At 51.6% G+C, this 17,625-nt stretch overlaps 3 protein-coding genes across 3 annotated transcripts; 1 reads left to right on the top strand and 2 right to left on the bottom strand.

The window, feature by feature from the left end:
* Positions 1 to 207: 207 nt before the first annotated feature.
* Positions 208 to 399, top strand: DCS_03706 (uncharacterized protein; the record flags this gene model as incomplete). Its single annotated transcript, XM_040801022.1, has 1 exon — positions 208 to 399. One exon carries the CDS (start codon positions 208 to 210, stop codon positions 397 to 399), a length of 192 nt encoding a protein of 63 aa, XP_040656055.1.
* Positions 400 to 5,755: 5,356 nt separating this feature from the next.
* Positions 5,756 to 6,149, bottom strand: DCS_03705 (uncharacterized protein; the record flags this gene model as incomplete). The annotated part of the gene is made up of 2 exons (XM_040801021.1): positions 5,756 to 6,070; positions 6,129 to 6,149. 2 exons carry the CDS (start codon positions 6,147 to 6,149, stop codon positions 5,756 to 5,758), a joined length of 336 nt encoding a protein of 111 aa, XP_040656054.1.
* A 2,481-nt stretch (positions 6,150 to 8,630) lies between these two features.
* Positions 8,631 to 14,193, bottom strand: DCS_03704 (uncharacterized protein; the record flags this gene model as incomplete). Its single annotated transcript, XM_040801020.1, has 4 exons — positions 8,631 to 12,480; positions 12,559 to 12,858; positions 12,950 to 13,933; positions 14,177 to 14,193. The coding sequence occupies 4 exons, from the start codon at positions 14,191 to 14,193 to the stop codon at positions 8,631 to 8,633; spliced, it is 5,151 nt and encodes a 1,716-aa protein (XP_040656053.1).
* Positions 14,194 to 17,625: the final 3,432 nt, after the last annotated feature.

Here is a 17,625-nt window from a genome sequence, read left to right as displayed (position 1 = left end):
GCCTAACTATCGTAAGTCAAAATGGATAAGGGGAAGCCCGAAGAAATTAACCTCCAGTAAGTTATAGAGGACTTTATAGCAAAAGTCTATACGGAGTTTGGCCGAATATACACCTAAATAGAAACGTACTCTATACAAATCTCAGCTCTACAGAAGAATAGGCAGTAATAAGTACAGTAGGACCCAGGGTACTTATTGGCCTAGCCAATGGATACCTTAACAATCGACCCCCAGCAGGAGCGGACCGGGGACGAGTCGGGCATACTACGGGCCCGTGTTAAACGCAAACCGATTCCGGTCGGGGACCCGTACAACAGCAACAAGGGTACCTTTGCAGCCTGGAAGTTCTGCATAGACCGCAAGCTCCGAGTGGATAAGGACTTTATCGGGTCCGCCTAGGACCAATAGATCTTCGTTTAGCAAAACCTCTCGGCTAAAGTCCAGTAACGAGTTATAACGTACTTCGAAGAAGGCTCCCGCATCGGTTACAACCCATTCCAATTCCTAACGTACCTCGAATCGGCTTACAGCGACCCTTACCGCTAGCGACTAGCGGTTATCGAACTAGAGGACATTAGGCAAGGGACGTTAGAGTCGTTCCTAGCGTTCCTTATACGCTTTAAAGAGAAGCTTATACTAGCAGGAGGGATACATTGGCCTAGCGAGGTAAAACTTATAAAGCTCCGTATTAGGCTAACTAAGAGAATAAGGGACTGTATCCTTTAGCGGGGGACTACAATAGACGACTATAATAAGGCGGTCAATATATACAAACGAATTGTATCCGAAATAGAATCGCAACGCATAGAGGATAAAATTAAGGACCAAGGCGGGCCCAACTAGGGGACGGCCAGGGTAACCCCCTAACCCAATAAGGACGGCAATACCCCAATATTAGGGGTCAATACGGCAGGCTCTAGGGCTACGGCCGGGCCTAGAGCGGCTACAACCAGACCGACAACGAAAACAAACCAAGGCCAAGGCGGGCCCCAACAGCAGGCAAAATAGGTCATACGGGAAGAGAGAGACAGGCATAGGGCGGCCGGTATATATATCCGCTATAGGGAGGGAGGCTACTATATCCAATAATACCTACAATAAGCCGCAATCCTACATACCCTAGGGATAAGCATTTAGGCCGCTTAGGGGGAAGAATATATTCGTAAGGAATTAGAGACCAAGGAAGAGGAGGGAAACAAAGCGCCTTTAAGCTAAGTCTTACTCAAAGGCACTAAGGGTTTACAGGTAAGCGGACTATAAGGAACCAAGGGAATTAGGAGACCGAGTTTAAAAAGATTATACTAAGGATAGATAGACTACCCTTTCTTATTACTATACTTATAAATTCTATAAGGTTCCTTAATATTTAAATCGATAGCGGCTGCAATTGCTATAGGGCTATTAGCAAAAGGATAGCCTAACGCCTGCAACTTAAGCTTATCCCTCTTCTAACAAAACGGCTACTCCAAACGGCTATTACAATATCTTGGCGGAATACAGGCAATACCCTCGCCTACCCTACAATAACCAATATAGTCCGCATAACAATCGATATAGATAGCTGGGAGAGCCCAGTACTCCTATACGTTATCCCAGGCCTAAGTCGAGACGCTATACTAGGCCTACTATAGATAGAACACCGACGGGTAACCCTAAACGCAACAGATCGGACTCTTACAATCGGGGCGGCAGGTAACCAAATCGTATAAGCAAACGATATCCGCCCTCCCAACGGATCCCAGGAGGTACACCTTATACTAGTACAAACCTTTTTACGGAAACAACAGGGAGTACTAGTAGTAACAAGCTTGCAAGAAATAGCAACAAAACTACAAGAAATAGCGCTATAAGCACCTAAAAGCACAAATACAACAACAATAGCCCCACCCACTCTCCCGGTAGCCCTCTAGGACTACGCTAATCTTTTCGATAAGGAATAGGCCTTAGGCCTACTATTACACCGGGGCTCCTAAGACCACTACATCCGACTACAATAAAACGATAAGGGAGAAACGCTACAGCTACCCTAGGGCCCACTGTACAATATACCACAAGACCAACTACTCGAAGTCCGCAAGCAGATTACAAACCTACTGGACAAGGGATAGATACGGGTAAGTTCGTTAGTAGCAGCAGTACCAATACTACTTACCAAGAAAGAAAACGGAGGATAGAGGCTATATATAGACTACCGGGCCCTAAATAAGATTATATAACAGGATCGTTACCTACTCCCGCTAGTTAAGGAAATACTCCGCTTACTCTTAGGGGTACGCTAGTTTACTAAACTAAACGTACGAGCAGCATTCCACAAGTTACGTATAGCGCCTGGAGACAAACCGCTTACGGCATTCCATATACAATTTAGTCTATTCGAATAGTTAGTCTGTCCCTTCGGCCTAGCCGGAGCACTAGCTTTATTCCAGAGATACATCAACGGGGTATTGCAGGACAAATTAGGGGAGTAGGTTACAGCCTATCTAAACAATATCCTAATCTATACCTCCGGATCGAAGGCCGACCATATTACTAAGGTCAGGGAAATCCTCAAGCAGCTCCGGGCAGCCGGTCTTTACCTAGATCTCGATAAGTATACATTCGCAACAACAGAAGTTAAATACCTTAGGTTCATTATCCAAGCAGGCGTTAAGGTTAGGCCCGACCCAGCAAAAATCGCTGCAATTTAAGAATAGCAACTACCTACCAAGGTAAGGGGGATTAGGAGCTTCCTAGGCTTTACAAACTTCTACCGCGAATTTATTCCCAATTTTGCAAGCCTTACGGAACTACTTACAGCCCTTACAGGGAAGGGTATACCATTTCGCTAGGGACCTAAAGAAGATATAGCCTTCCAATCCCTTAAGCGTACCTTTTCGTTATACCCGATCCTAGCACAATAGGACCTAGACAGGAAGACTCTTATTAAGACCAATTACTTAGGTAAGGCACTAGGCGGATACCTCTTACAAATCGACAGTAAGGGGGTCCTACAACCAGTAGCCTACTACTTAACCAAACTTATACTAACAGAAAGGAACTATACAATCCACAATAAGGAACTCCTAGCAGTTATTAGCTGTCTTAAGGCATAGTCGGTAGACCTACAAGGCGTTACAGAACTATTTACTATTCTAACGGACTACAAGAACGTTAAATACTTTACCAAACCGCGGGAGATATCGGAACAACAGGTACAATAGGCAGAAGTCCTTACAAACTTCAATTACTTACTATAATACAGACCGGGCTTGCAAGTACAACGGCCAGATACGCTCTTGCGTTGGGAATAGGACAAGGAGGACACGCTACGCCTAGGACAAATACTTCGGCCGGTATTAATCTCTATACTACAGGAGGCGCCTAGAGGCCAACCCGCGCAAGAAGGTCCCAACGCCCAGGACACCTAGGATATAGCAATTACAAACACAGGCATAGATCGGGCGAATACAGGGACAGACCGGGCCCGGGCCGGCTGCAAAGTACCAAGTGCCTAAGATACAATAGCTACAAATACAGGGGCGGACCGGGCCCGTCCAGAGACGGAAGGGGGACAGGGAGCTATCGATACATCCCAACTACCCCCAGCAGTATAGGAACTGCTCCCAGCAGTACAAGGATAAACAGGGAGGGAGATACTATTTCCACAGGATATACCAGCCGGCCGACTACTCTTCCCGGAACCCTACCTACAGGAATTATAGGACTAAGCGCTACAAAACGATACAACATACAAAGCTCGACGACAAGCAGTAGCAACAGGCGCGTAGAAATTCCCGGCAGAAGTAAAGACAAAAGAACAAACGGCCGATTATACTATTAGTACCTATAGCGCAACACACTATAGGGGACGCCTATAGGTACCTGCCTAGGAACTACTAATAACGCGAATAATACAATAGGTATACGAATTACCTATATCGGGCCACCCTAGTCGTAACGGAACATTCCGCGTACTTTAGCGGGACTTCCACTAGGATAGTATATTATAGGACGTAGCGCGGTATGTTCGGAATTACTACTGCTACTAGAGCTACAAGAGCCGTCTATAGAGACAGGGACTCCTATAACTAATCCCCCCGCCAGACCGTTACTGGAAGTAGATATCAATCGACTTTATAACCGACCTACCAGTACAGAACGACAAGGACCCCCAATTCTTAATAGTTATTACAGACTGCCTCTCCAAATTTATCCAACTTAAGGCAATAACGACAATAAGCGCAAAGGCTTATGCGGAACGGTTTAAGACCTATTAGTAGCGATTTAGGGGTTTTCCCGCCTAGATTATAACGGATCGGGGATTAGACTAGCTTAGTAAGTTCTGGACATCCCTATACTCCCTGGTTAGTACGGAGCAACTCCTATCAACCTTATACTACCCCCAGACGGATAGGGGCACTAAGAGGGTAAATTAGAAAATTCAAGCTACCCTAAGGATCCTAATCTCGTTTAAGCAATTCGACTGGCCGGCCCACCTAGCCGCCTGCTAGCTAGCCCTAAACAATAGGGAGTCTTTAGTTATAGGAGTTAGCCCAAATAAGCTATTGCTAGGCTACGAAATCGGCATAATACCAAGGGTAGAGGACAACTAAGCAAGCGTAATAACACCAAAAGGGAGGGCTATTGCTTTCCTATAACACCTAAGGGAAGGAATAGAAATTACATAAGCGGCTATTGCCTTTATACAACAACGTTTATACAAGTCGGCGGTAGCTTTAGGGCGCCTAGCAGAAAAGTTCTAGGTAGGCGATAAGGTTTAGCTTAGCCTTAGATATATTAAAACCAACAGGCTATACAAGAAGCTAGACTAGGTTGCTTCTAAGTTTACGGTACTAGCAGTACTAATACTACTTACAGTAATACTAAATGTTCCTTAGGGCTTATACCCTACCTTCTATATAGACCTTATCGAAAGGGCAGCAAACAACCCCTTACCCAGTTAGGTAGTACGGGATTCGGAGCTAGGCCTACTACTAGTCCAAGACGAGGACGGTACCTTGCAAGAGGAATACTAAGTCGAATGCATCCTTGCTATAAAGGGGGCCCGAGGCCGAGGGGGATAACGCAATACCCTTGTAAAATAACTGGGTTACGAATAACCAATCTGGGAACTAATAGAGGCTTTAGTACAAACGGAAGCCTTAGAGGAATTTACGCAGTAATAGGGAGATCCCTATACAAACGGCGGAGCGCGGGTAAGCCGCAAAACGAGACGTAAAATTTCGACTATACCGAAGGAAAAAATCGGCCCCAAAGCGCCCCCGATAAGGGCCCGACCCGATACTACCACTACGGATATACGCTAGCCGCACTACTTAGACTTATCGGTCTTTGTATCCTCCTTGCTCTCGTCCTCCTCGGTATCCTCCTTGGGGAGGGTCTCGAAACTATCCGTTGCGGTACTCGGGCGGGGGCGGGACGTAACCGAGGGGGGCGGGGGCGGGGGTACAAAACGGAGGCGCTAGGCGACTTAGGCGATATAAGGGGCGGAGGCAATAGGGCGGCGCAATGGAGTCGCGTCGGCTATACGGGACGAGCGCAACCTACTGTAATTGCGGGTAATGCAGGGAGTAAAGGGGGCGGGATAGCGCACCAAGGGGGAACCGTCCGCGCAAGACTTGCGCAACTTGCAGATATTGCGACGCATCTCGGCCAAGGTGGCCACCAACTCGGCACTAACGCCCTCCTGCGCCTACTGACGGTAGGCGAGGCCGCACACGTTACTTTGGATGCCCGTTAGGGCCCGGGCCACGCCCTAAGCGAATACGCCGAGCTGCAGGCTCGGTACGCTGCCGGAACGGCCACTAGCCCGAGTCGGGGTTAAGGCGTTGGCGGCGAGGACGAGGGCGTGGTTCGGGTCGTCGTCGTCGGCGGCGGCAGGGGGGGAGACAACACCCGGTACGGGGGCGAGGGTGTAGGCGGGGCGCACGGGGGCGGGCTCTATCTCGGCTAGAGCCAGGGTGCAAGCCCAAACTCGGCCTAGGGCTAGAAATTCGGGCGAGAGGACGGCGCGAGCGCCCGGTACGGTCCCGACCTTAGGGCGGGCCTCGACCAGGATGTAGACGTTGCGCTGGGCGCAAGCACGAAGGTCGCGCAGGGCGCAATGCAGTTAAGGGCGCGCGGCGAACAAATACGGTACCTAGACGCATTTAGCGTGCGCGCGCGCGTACGTACGGCAGCCAGCACTACGGCCCGGCATGCAGTCGTTACGGCCGCTAGTAACGAGGCGATTAACGCAGGGGAGGTACATTCCGCGTACCTCCTCCGGAGGTGCAAACTCCTTATCGGAGGAGTTACCCTCTACTAGGTATTCGCCTAGGGCGCAACGGTAGCCCGACTTATCGGTATAGTGGCTATAACGAGGGCCCGAACCGTATCCAGGAGGGGGGGGAGGAGCACCCGCGGCAGTAGATATAATAGCGGCAGTAGCGGTAACGAAAAGGTAAATAAGTCCTCCACAAGGGAGGAGCAACAGCAGTAAGAGTAGGATTAATAGTTCCTATCGTTACCAGCTTATTAGCCAACGGCCCGAAGGACATACGGAACGGCCCCAACGAGGAAGCAGCAACCTACCTTACGGGGGAGGAACAACAGCAATAGGGGAGTAGGCGCAACAGGAGGCAGCAAAGGAGTTAACAACAATCGTACGGTAAGAAGCTAAAAAACGGGCAGGCACGATAGTTAAAGGAAAGAGGAACGAGAAGCACAATAGAACGGGAACGGAGAAGGCGATATAGAGGGAGTAGCAAGGGGGAAAAGCAAGGTAACGCCGGGCGCCTTAGGTACCCGGCGAGCACCCGGTAAATACCCGAGGAGGGGACGGAACGGGGTAGAATTAGTTGCCCTAGGTAACTAGTAAACCCCAAATAGGGGACGATATAGGGAGGAGACCGCGTACGCTAAGCACCTAACGAATACCCGAAAAAAAAAAAAAAAATTTAGGGGAGCTACGGATTGGGAAAACCAGCCTTGGGAAGGGCGGTTTAGCTACGGCTACAGCCAGACTTTACTTCGAACGGGTAGAGCGAGACGGTATATTATAGTATCGGGCTTAGCCCGATATAGGAGAACGAAGGGAACCAAGGGACCCACTAGGAGGAACGCACACAACTAGAAGCCCTAGTTGTTAGGTAGTTTTCCCTCCTTTAAGTCTTTTAATAAATATTATTGAGAGTCCTAGAGCAGTCGCCTAGCGACTCCGTAACAGTAGACTTAATATTTACTAAATAATTATCTTAAGGGTAGGCCAATAGAGTTCAAAAATAATATTATAAAGCTAACTAGTAGGAAGGTAGTATATATAAAGACTATAGAATTTTCGAACTAAGGAGGAAGAAAAGAAATAGAAAACAATAAGGGTAGTAAGGAACGGCCTATATACCTAGACGGTCCGCGCGTTACGTAATAGAAAGTATAGGGTAGGCTAGGAAGAGAATACAATATATAATATCGTTATATATTCGGCTAAACTCTATATAGACTTTTACTATAAAGTCCTCTATAACTTACTAGAGGTTAATTTCTTTAGGCTTCCCCTTATCTATTTTAACTTACAATAGTTAGGCTTTTCCTTCCTCCTAACTAGTGTAAGTAAAGTCTTTTAAATATTATAGAGTTACTAGGCAATTGCTTTAGGACTCTTAATAATATTTATTAAAAGACTTAAAGGATAGGAAAACTACTTAGTAACTAGGGCTTCTAGTTATATGTATTCCTCCTAGTAGGTCCCTTGGTTCCCTCCGTTCTCCTATATCGGGCTAAGCCCGATACTATAATATCCCTTTATATATTTTAACTTATAATTGTTAGGCTTTTCCTTCCTTTTAACTAATATAAGTAAAGTCTTTTAAATATTAAGGAGTTACTAAGTAATTACTTTAAGGCTCTTAATAATATTTATTAAAAAACTTAAAGGAGGGAAAACTACTTAGTAACTAGGGCTTTTAGTTATATATATATTTCCTAGTAGGTCCCTTAGTTCCCTCCGTTCTTATATATCGGGCTAAGCCTAATACTATAACAATTTATAAGATTAATAGAAGCAATAACCTAACTAATATAACAATAAAAGTATAGCTAAATAGAATACTAAAACGGATTATATCTATAAACCAAATTAATATATACATTAAAGGTTAAGTCGATAAGGAGTAAGGAGTACGTAGGAGTTTAAGGGTAATTTAAAGAACTACTAATATATATATATATATATATTACCTAAGCTATATTACTTTATAAGTAACGAAACCTAAATATATTATGTAATTGCAACTCGTATAATTATATAAAGAATAAAGTAAGTTGTATTACTATATCTTTCTTTTTCTCCCTTTATACTAATTTGATTTATTAAAAGAGATCTCTTATTACTAGTTTCCTACAGAACCGAACCAATAGCTATTGTTATTATTGAATATTTGTAATTTTAGATCCAGGGGAGAAAAGTACCTATTCCGGTAGAGTAATGTAGTAGTGAGCACCACCTTTAGGTAGGGCGTAGCACGATTATACGGATGGCGTCATTGGCACATTGCAGATATGACTCACATAATATGGCTCCTACTCCGTATGCACCGTCGGTATCCTAGTCGTTGCTCCAATTGTTTGAAACTCGTTTTTACTTTATCTTTTTATACGACCGCACCGCATTTCGTGCGTTGCCCGCCGTATTTTTCTGCAGGCCAGCCTTGCATCGTCCACCTCTCTTCCACCACATCACCTCCCATGATCAGAGTATGCTCAAGGAGACAGCTATCCTTCTTCATTGTAGCACCACTCAGCAGTCTACTACCAGTACGCAATACGCACCGATCGCCAATTTCAAGACGGTTCAGATCGAATTTTCCGCGCGTGTTGATATGACCAACGACACTGGCATCATCGATCGCCACGCGATCGCCAAGCGTAATCAGATCGGGCTCGGTAAATACAAGGCTCGGTCTCCCACTGGCGAATAGGGCACAATCCTTACCAATATTGGCACCAAGTGCACGGAAGTAGAGGACGATCCAGCTGGTGCCCGTGAGGAGACCGAGAATACCAAGACCGCTGTAGCACTGACGGCGAAGCTTCTCGATGCAGAGAAACAGCTGCCACCGCTGACAATACGGTGACTTGTCCCAGTCATAGTTACCAGGCTGTCGGCGGCCGAGGAGCAACCACTTGGAGGCGATGACGACGGCGAGGGCCAACATGGCTTGCACGGTTGTGAGGACGGCAATCATGATGGCCGACAGGCCGTAGAGTATGGCCACTTCGACCCAAAAACTTCCCTGCTGGGGGGCGAGGCTTTCTATCATGACATCGACGATCTGGATCGAAGAAATGTTTGGCACGTTCCAATACACGGCCGTGAGGACGGTCATGGAAGCGGAGTAGAAAAATATGGCAACCGGGCCGATGACGTGGTAGGGGGCAAGCTTGAGGTAAAATGCGCGACCAAAGGGCGAGACGGTCTCTGACGATAGCGGCGGTGGGCCTGCATTGCCATCCAAGTCGCTGTCCGACGTCATCCAGGGATCTCGAGCTGGGCCGCCATGATGGTGTGAATGGGGCGACGACTCGCCAGAGTTAGCCAGCGTCTCGTCGCTACCTATCTGATGGATGCGGGTGCGGTCAAGCCGCTTTTTGGACTGGAATCGGTCGGCCGTAAGGGTCTCCTCGCTGCTCACGGGGCGAATGCACGCCCGTCCCGCCTGCTTTGCCATGCTCGTCGCGTTGCGGTTGAGGCCGGTGGAGAGGCAAAGGGCATCACCGCCCTTGGAGCCCACAAAGGTGCCGCCAGGTGCATACCGTTTGCCCCGGCGGGTCAGAGCACCAGATCCCATCGTTACCTGCTCGCCAATCTCGACGCCGGGAAGAAGGCAGACGCGGTCGGCAATCATGGCGCCGTCACCGATGGTGATTGTCTCGGAGCCGGTGCCGTCCGACGTGACGAGGTCGGCGCGCGAGCCAAAGACGACGTCGTCACCTACATTGATTAAGTGGTAATCGCCAATGGCCGGCCCGGTACCCGGCCAGTATACTCGCTTGCCAACCTTGCTCCCGAGCATTCGCAGAGCGACGGACGTCGCTTCGTAGTGCTGGCCAAACATGTTCGTCATCTTCTGGAGCTGGGGGACTGGCATCAGAGCATTGATGAGGGCAGCCCGCCAGGTGGCAACGGCACTGCGACCGTGAGCAGGCCCTGGTTGGAGCGTGCCGAAGATAGCATCGAGGCCTAGTTTGAGCAGGACGGTGAAGGCGAAGAGGATAAAGGGGCTCAAGAGGGTCCTGAGCACGAGGGCAAGATAGTGGTAGCCGACCCGTTCGGAAGCCGTGAACCAGCTGAGAACGTCTCGCAGAGGTGTTTCGCTCATCTGCGGCTCGTTTAGCACCATGCCGATGAGCCCGGCGGCCCAAGGTAGCAGCGACAGGACCCAGGCCACGACGGCCAGGGGTATCGTCAAAAGCCATGTCAGCAGCCAGTGAGGTTTGGGAACCCTGCTGGATGACAAGTCGCGGTTGGCCTCGTCGGCCTCGTCCATCTCCCAGCTTGACGAGTTGGGGCCAATGCAGGTGTTGGGGGGAACGTTGGACCCGGCGGCGACGACGGATGACGTTCCGACTGAACTGTTCTCGCCGATGACAATGCGGCCAAGGTACATGGTCGCGTTCCCCTCAGCCGCAAACGGGCGGCAAATGCAGCGTGCGAGCACTGCATTGTCTTGGATGTCGACGAGATCCCATTCACCGATTTCGGCGTCGGTGAGCTTGACATTCTTCCCGATCCGTGCGCCCATAAGGCGACAGTAGAGCCGGTTCGTCATGTCGTTCATTTCGAACAAGCCTTTGCCGCATATGCTCACCGTCTTCTGCACCATCCACCAGCGCGTATGATAGGACCCCCACATTGGGTACATTCCCTCACGATAGCGACCGATGATGAGCCACTTGGTGGCGATGCCGATCCAGGGGACAACGCATAGAATGACAAGGCGTGAAAATTCAATGCTCAAGACCAGGTTGGTCAGACGGCCGACGACCGACCCGTTTGTCGGCCAATTCTGCGTATGGCAGAGTGCAACGACGAAGATGGTCCACTGGAGCGCACGCCGAAGGGGGTAGACGAGAACCAGCGGAACCAGCTGCAGAGCCATGAGGAGCGGATTCGTCGAACTGTGCGTCTTGGTGCACCCCTCGGTCATGTTCTCGCCATCGTCGACGGGACCCAGCTGCATCGCCTTGTCCAGGTGTGTCGAGATGGCCTGGACGGTGCCCTGGTTGAAGACAATGCCGACCGGGGGCTGCACGTTGAAGGTGCGTCGCAGCCCCGACAGGAGGCGGCCGGCTGCCAAAGAATCACCGCCGAGGCTAAAGAAGTCCACATCGGCGGGGATTTCTCCAGGGTGCCTTGACAGGATGTCGGCAAAGACTTTTGTGACCTTGCCTTGGGTGGTTGTGTCCAGCTCATCGAGAGTGGCGCCAAGCAGCTGGATCCGCCTTCTCTGGATCTCGACCTCGTCCACATCGCCACGCTCATCCGTCGGCAGAGGCTCAGCCATCAGATGAACCGTCGTCGGCACCATGTAGCTGTGCAAATACTCGGCCAGATGCTTCTGCAGACTTTGGACCAACACCGGCTCCAGGTCAGGGGCAGGGGCGTTGGCCGGGGCCAGATAGAGTTCGACGGTGCCGTCCGCTTGAAGCTTTCGACAGTGGTATCTCATATCGACGGGGACCAGCGCATCGAGAGCTCTCGAGAGGAGTTCGTCGTCCACGGCAACTGGCTGAGCCTTTATCGGGACGGCAATCGCGGCATCGGCGGGTGGGCATGCTGCTTGCCAGTGACGTCTGAGGTAGGGCATATCGTCGTCGAGGTCAGGCAGCCTCATGCGCTGGCCTAGTCCGATTCTAAGAAGCTTGCTGTTCATCTTGGGCAAGTCGTCCATATACACGATGAGCATGGGCCATTTGGCCTGCTGAAGAGAGGATCGCAGGGCCAGATGAAGCGTCCTCAGGTCAACGCGAGACCTTGTGGCCGGGGTGACGAGCGCCACCGCGACGACCTCCTGGAGGACATTATGGGAGGCGGAGAAGGCGAGAGCTTGAGTGATGCGGCCGCTGATGGGTGAATCGGACGACTGTGCTGCCGACATGATGGCGTTCTCGACCTCGAAGGGAGAAATGAGTTCGCCGCCTCGGTTTATGACTTCCTTGCTCCTTCCTGTGATGTAAAGGTAACCGTCGTCGTCCATGAAGCCCAGATCGCCGGTGTCAAACCATCCGTCGGCGTTGAACGGGGACTTGTCGAACGAGCCGTCGGGGAGCAGGTACCCCGGGAATACGGGTTCGCCTCTCACACAGATCCTGCCCACCGTCCCAGACGAAACCGCCGCCTCGGCCCAATCCAAGATGGCCAACCCAGGGCCGACGCTTACGCCAGATGTCCCTTCACGTTCCAGCTCGTACGTCAGAGGCGGGGTCGATATGGGCATACATCTACAGCATAAGGTCAGCCTTGTTCGAAGCCAAGGAGCGCATTGCACGCCAAGGGCAAGGAGGGGACGCCGTACTTACTCTGTCATTCCATAACTCGGCAGAACCACACAATGGAAAGTATCGCGTAGCTGACGGGCCAATGATGGCAAAAGGCCTCCAGCGGCATTGCATGCAAGCCTCAGTCGGCATCGTTTCAAGGAGGAGGCGCGCTCCGAGGCATGCGCAAGGATGACGGAGTGCATCGACGGTGAAGCGTAGTACCATGTCGGCTGTATATCTTCCACAACATCCCAAAACAAATTGGGGTCAAAGGCGGAGCAGCAGACGGTTGAGCCACCGGAGAAGATGGGGGCAAATATGTTTCTCACCAACCCACCACTGTCGTGCGGTGTCAGCTTGGCCCGCGCCAGATCTTGTGGGTGAGAGGACGAGGGGGTCCTGCAGATCCTTCGCCGGCGTCGGCACTTACACATGATAGAGAGGCATCATATTGAGGCAAACGTCATTCTCAGTCAGACCCCACGAGTCCATGACAAAAACAACACCGGCCACGATGGAATGCAGCTTCAACGGCACGACTTTTTTCGTACCGGATGTCCCGCTGGTGAAGAGGACGAGGCTGATGTCATCTGCTTTGTTCGGTTGCTGATGGCCGTCCTGCCAACGTACCGTCTCTCCGGATGGAGTCGTCAGGTCGATCTTCTGTCTCCTATCCCAATCGAGGCAGAAAACCTGGACATTGGCTTCGCGGACCCAAGAGTCGCTCAGTTGCAGCTTCTGGTACTCTTCCGCCGTTGTCAGGATGAAGCTGGCGCCTGCTTGCGTGACATCGGCGCGGAACTGGTCCGGCCCAGCCGCCGAGTTGACTGGTGCCGCCGTGTAGTATGTCGCCGCGGCGATACAGGCGGCTGCCATGAGCGGCCCGTTGGGCAGGGCAACCGCGACGACTGGTTTCCGCCGTCCATTCTCCTTGGAAGGCAGACAAAACTGCAGGACGAAATCACGGAGGGCCTGGTGGGTGATGAACCTGTCCGAATTCGCCGTTCGCAGTGCTGGCTCGGAACTACATGTAAGGAAATCTGCGAGAGAGCTGTAGGAGTTCCTGACCAGCCTTGACACGGAACTCAGCAAGGAGGCCAGCTCCACATCTTGGCCAGCCTTGAAGGCCTCCGGAAGCAAGCGATATAGGCGAGAATGACAGCGGATGACGGAAACCACAGGCCACGGGCCTGGGAGCTCAGTGAGGATCGTGTGCAAGAGGTGCAGCGGTCGGTGCGAGGGCTGCCTGGTAGCTGGTATTGACGAAAGAATTTCCTCCTTTGCTCCATGATGGTTCTGCAAGGCTCGAAACCAGCCGTTTTCCTTGACTTCGGACGGTGGCAGAGTGTAGAGATCCTCGAAGAGGACCGACAGTTCCTCGCGGGCCGATTGCTGGGCCATGCCGGGAAGCTTTCTGGCTTGTCCCGGCTAGCTAGCAAGACAGATGAATGCAACTGTGTCAAGCTTTGGAAGAGCATTACTCTCGCGTGTAGCAGTATGCCTGTGGATTCGGGGGAGAGAGGCTTGGTCTTATCCGAGTTGGATCGAATCGAGGCTCGACATGGCTCAAGGTGTGCCAACACTGCCATCGCCCGCCCATGCCTGTTCCGACCCTCCCTCATATGGAAGATTGGGGCGCGAACAGTCAATGTCATACTTGATGATGGCCGCCATTTTGAAGTTCGACCGGGGGGGGGGGGGGGGGGTCTATGACTCTGCCGATCTCGATCTCGTGAGGCTTTCCGGATGGAGTACTCCGTAGGGACCAGGCCGTTGGGAGAGCAGGGTAGGAGGGCCCTGCAGAGAACGCGTAATTGTATTCGTACTTGGTCGCACCCTAGCGGGCCCCCGGGTAAGACATGTCTAGGTTTCAGTCTCAGCCAGAGCCGTCTGTCCCGCCATGACAACATGTCGTCTTTCCGTACGGTCCATACCGCTCGAGTTCATGTACACTGTACGAGCCGTCTATTTGCTCCCAAGCACATTGCCGTTGGCCTAAGAGGAAGGTCTACTACTGGGTAATTGCCCCTCTGAAGCATTCATGTTCACCGCCAGTTCGGCATCATGATGGATCGATCCTCTGCGTTCTTTGCGGCCGCTTCCATCCAAGGCGTGGATGGACGGCGCGGCGATGCCTACATGGTTGGAACAGACTCCCTCGCAGTCGCCATAGCCACCAGGCAAGGCGGAAAGGCTTGATCGACGGTCTGCTTGACTCTGTCTCGCCAAGCATTTTGTGCAGATAGCGGCGGAGTGGCGTTATGGGTGCCTCGCATATGGGCGAAAATACTGGCAAGTACGGAGCACTCCGTACGGAGCGGGGACTAGAGGTACCTAGACGTAGTACTGCAGTACTGCACAGGGGTTCAGGTGCAAGTAATAATATGCAGATGCTAGTAGGTAAGTATGGAGTAAGGCTGGTTGGATCAGGGGCCAGGGGCACAAAATCGAGAGACTTGTGGATAGGGGTCGAGGAGGCTGGCTGGCTGAGCCGCCATCGCTATTATATCCTTTGCGAAAGCGTCGTTGATTCCGTCGAGATTTGGGCCGCAAGGTAGTACGGCAACCTGACTGCTTTGCTGGTATGAAGTGGTAGCATAGACTCGTGCTATCTGGAGAAGTCGCGAAGCCGATTCGAATCGAACTGGCCTACGGGAAGCTGGTGCAGGCCTAGACCGTGGTGGCAGGGCATCCATCCAATTTCTCATGCATGCTGAAAAGGGAACGGGAGACAGGGGCAGGCCGGGAACTTGCTTGTTCGGGTCGGGAGCCCCCCTTGCCCCCCCCCCCTAACCCCAAAGATGTCCGATCCGATCCTCATCTGCCACGGCAATTTGCGAGTGGGGAGGGAACGCCCCCCTCGTAAATAAGTACACGGTTCTCTCAAGCAAATGCCGTGCTATTAAGCACAGTACATATGCATACCTTCGATGCGATGCGTATGGGGGTGCAGATGGAAATATCATTGCACACTCGGCCCATTTTTGAAACCTATTTCGCATCTGTCCCTGGGAATACCAAGTCCAATCCGATCAAGAACAACCGCCCGTAGGATTCGGGAGGTTGACCAATGGCTGCCTATGCAATTGACTGCCAGGTACGGAGTACCATTGGCCGAATATTGTAAGGTTCGGTCGACGCGTCTCGCTGGTGAATGTGATGAGCCAACCGTTGGGTGAATGCATCGCATTACTCTAGACGTGTACTCGCAAATGTACTTGCCTGCTCCGTACTCATGTGCGTACTTGTACTTACTGTAATACTCCGTACACACGAAGCATCACGTCCGAGGCCCCACGAACGAGTACAGGTTCGGAATACAGACTGCATGTACTCGTATTCATACTGTACGCGCTTACGTGGCGTGTGCTCATCTTCGACTTGTACTGGCTGACTTTGATCGCGGGCCTCCGTCCGAGACGGTATTGGCGAGCTGCGACATACTCCCGCGAGCCAGCTGGGAGCCAGGCGCTTACGAGTACCCTTGCACTTGCTTGTTTGTGTCCCACCATGGTGGATGAATGATGATCAACCGAGGCCAAAAGGAAATCCCCTGCACCGTAATAGTTTCCTATGGTGAGGTTAGCCACGTCCGAATTAATACTTGAGAATTACTTGGAGTAGAATACTTACTTGTGCACGTACATGCACCAAGGGCTGCGCTGTAACAACTTAACAGTATGGGTGTAATGCCTGTTGCGTGTGGCAACATGTGGAAGTGGACCGGTCACCAAGCCTGATGCCCACGCCATCGTGCGCAGCACGAGCTTTGCATGCTCGAATCAATCAGGCACCCTCGACGTTGGTTTCTGGGTAGGTGGTAGAGTGCAGGCTTTCATGGTGCCTCGCAAGTGTGCTAGTCAGCTTGCCTGCTAGTCAGCAGCACGGAGGGGGACATCATGGGCCAATATACTATTATTCTCTATACATTTTCGCGTGCATGGATGCTACTGGAGAGGGTAGTCGGTGCAGGCGCAGAGACAAGCTGGCAGGCTGTGCCATCCAGCATCGGCTCCTCGAGCAAGGAATCACTCCACTCTATTGCCAACTCGGTCGCGGGCGGTTCGGCGCCTAAGTTGCTTGCATCTTCACGATACTCGATAGGAGGGTAGGTACGGGGTAGAATTACATCCATGACGTTCACGAGGCAGTGGAGTCCTTGAACTATCAGCACCTGGTGATGTCATGCCTGCTGTTCTTGGCCCGTTGCTTGCTGGTTCTGTCGTAGGCGAGAACGAGTTCCGAGTGCAACTTGATCAATGGCCAATTTCCGCCACTGGGGGTAGCCATACGCCCGGCGGGCGAAGCAGGCCCGAATATTGCAAATGATTGTTTGTCGATCGGTAGAAATTGCTAGGTAGGTAGGGGGTACGTGTGCTTGCATGGTACGGATTCGGATACATTGCGTACGTGCACCTGGTCGAACCGAACAATGGCGGCGGCATTGACAGGGCGGGCACGAAGTCTCACTCAGCCACCTGGCTGCCGAAGTTCGTCTCCACACTCGCAGCTCGAAGACAGGGACGGAGTAAAACACTCTCACTGCGTCGCCGTTCAGTACTCCCCTTCTCCGCCAACTAGCTGCGCACTGCCTCCTTTCAAAATCATGGTATTGGAAGTACTTTCAAGTGGTACTTGTCCTCGTGGACGTGCCTGAAAGCGCCAGCCGGCCTACCTTTCCGCCTCTTTTTTGGATGAATTAATGCCCGCTCCATACTAGCATATTCCCGGTGGCAGGCGTGGCGCCATTCGGTAGGCTTCCTGCGTTCAGATGGTCATACGTGTAAGCATATTGAGTACGGATGCCCAATACTATACGGAGGGGTGATACTCCGTGTCCGTTCTGTGTACGGAGTAATACTTGCTGCATGGATGGCGAACTCCCAGCGTACGGGTGGATTGCTCTTCGTGCCATGGCAGAGCCGAAAGGTCCATGCGTCTGAATTTGAACTGGCGAGCCGACAGCTATCGAGGCTCAAGCCAGCAAGCGGCCAGGCAGCAAGCAATCGTGAGTACTCCGAGCGCTGCCATCGTATAATATGAATGGGGATAAAAAAGGCAGTATGGCGTAGGTAGTACACAACTTGACCAGGAATCACCCTACAC

The sequence above is a fragment of the Drechmeria coniospora genome, chromosome 02, assembly GCF_001625195.1.
Source record: "Drechmeria coniospora strain ARSEF 6962 chromosome 02, whole genome shotgun sequence".
Classification (NCBI taxonomy): Eukaryota; Fungi; Ascomycota; class Sordariomycetes; order Hypocreales; family Ophiocordycipitaceae; genus Drechmeria; species Drechmeria coniospora.
The sequence above is the reverse complement of the archived record's forward strand: the minus strand, read 5'-3'. Positions and strand labels throughout refer to the sequence as shown.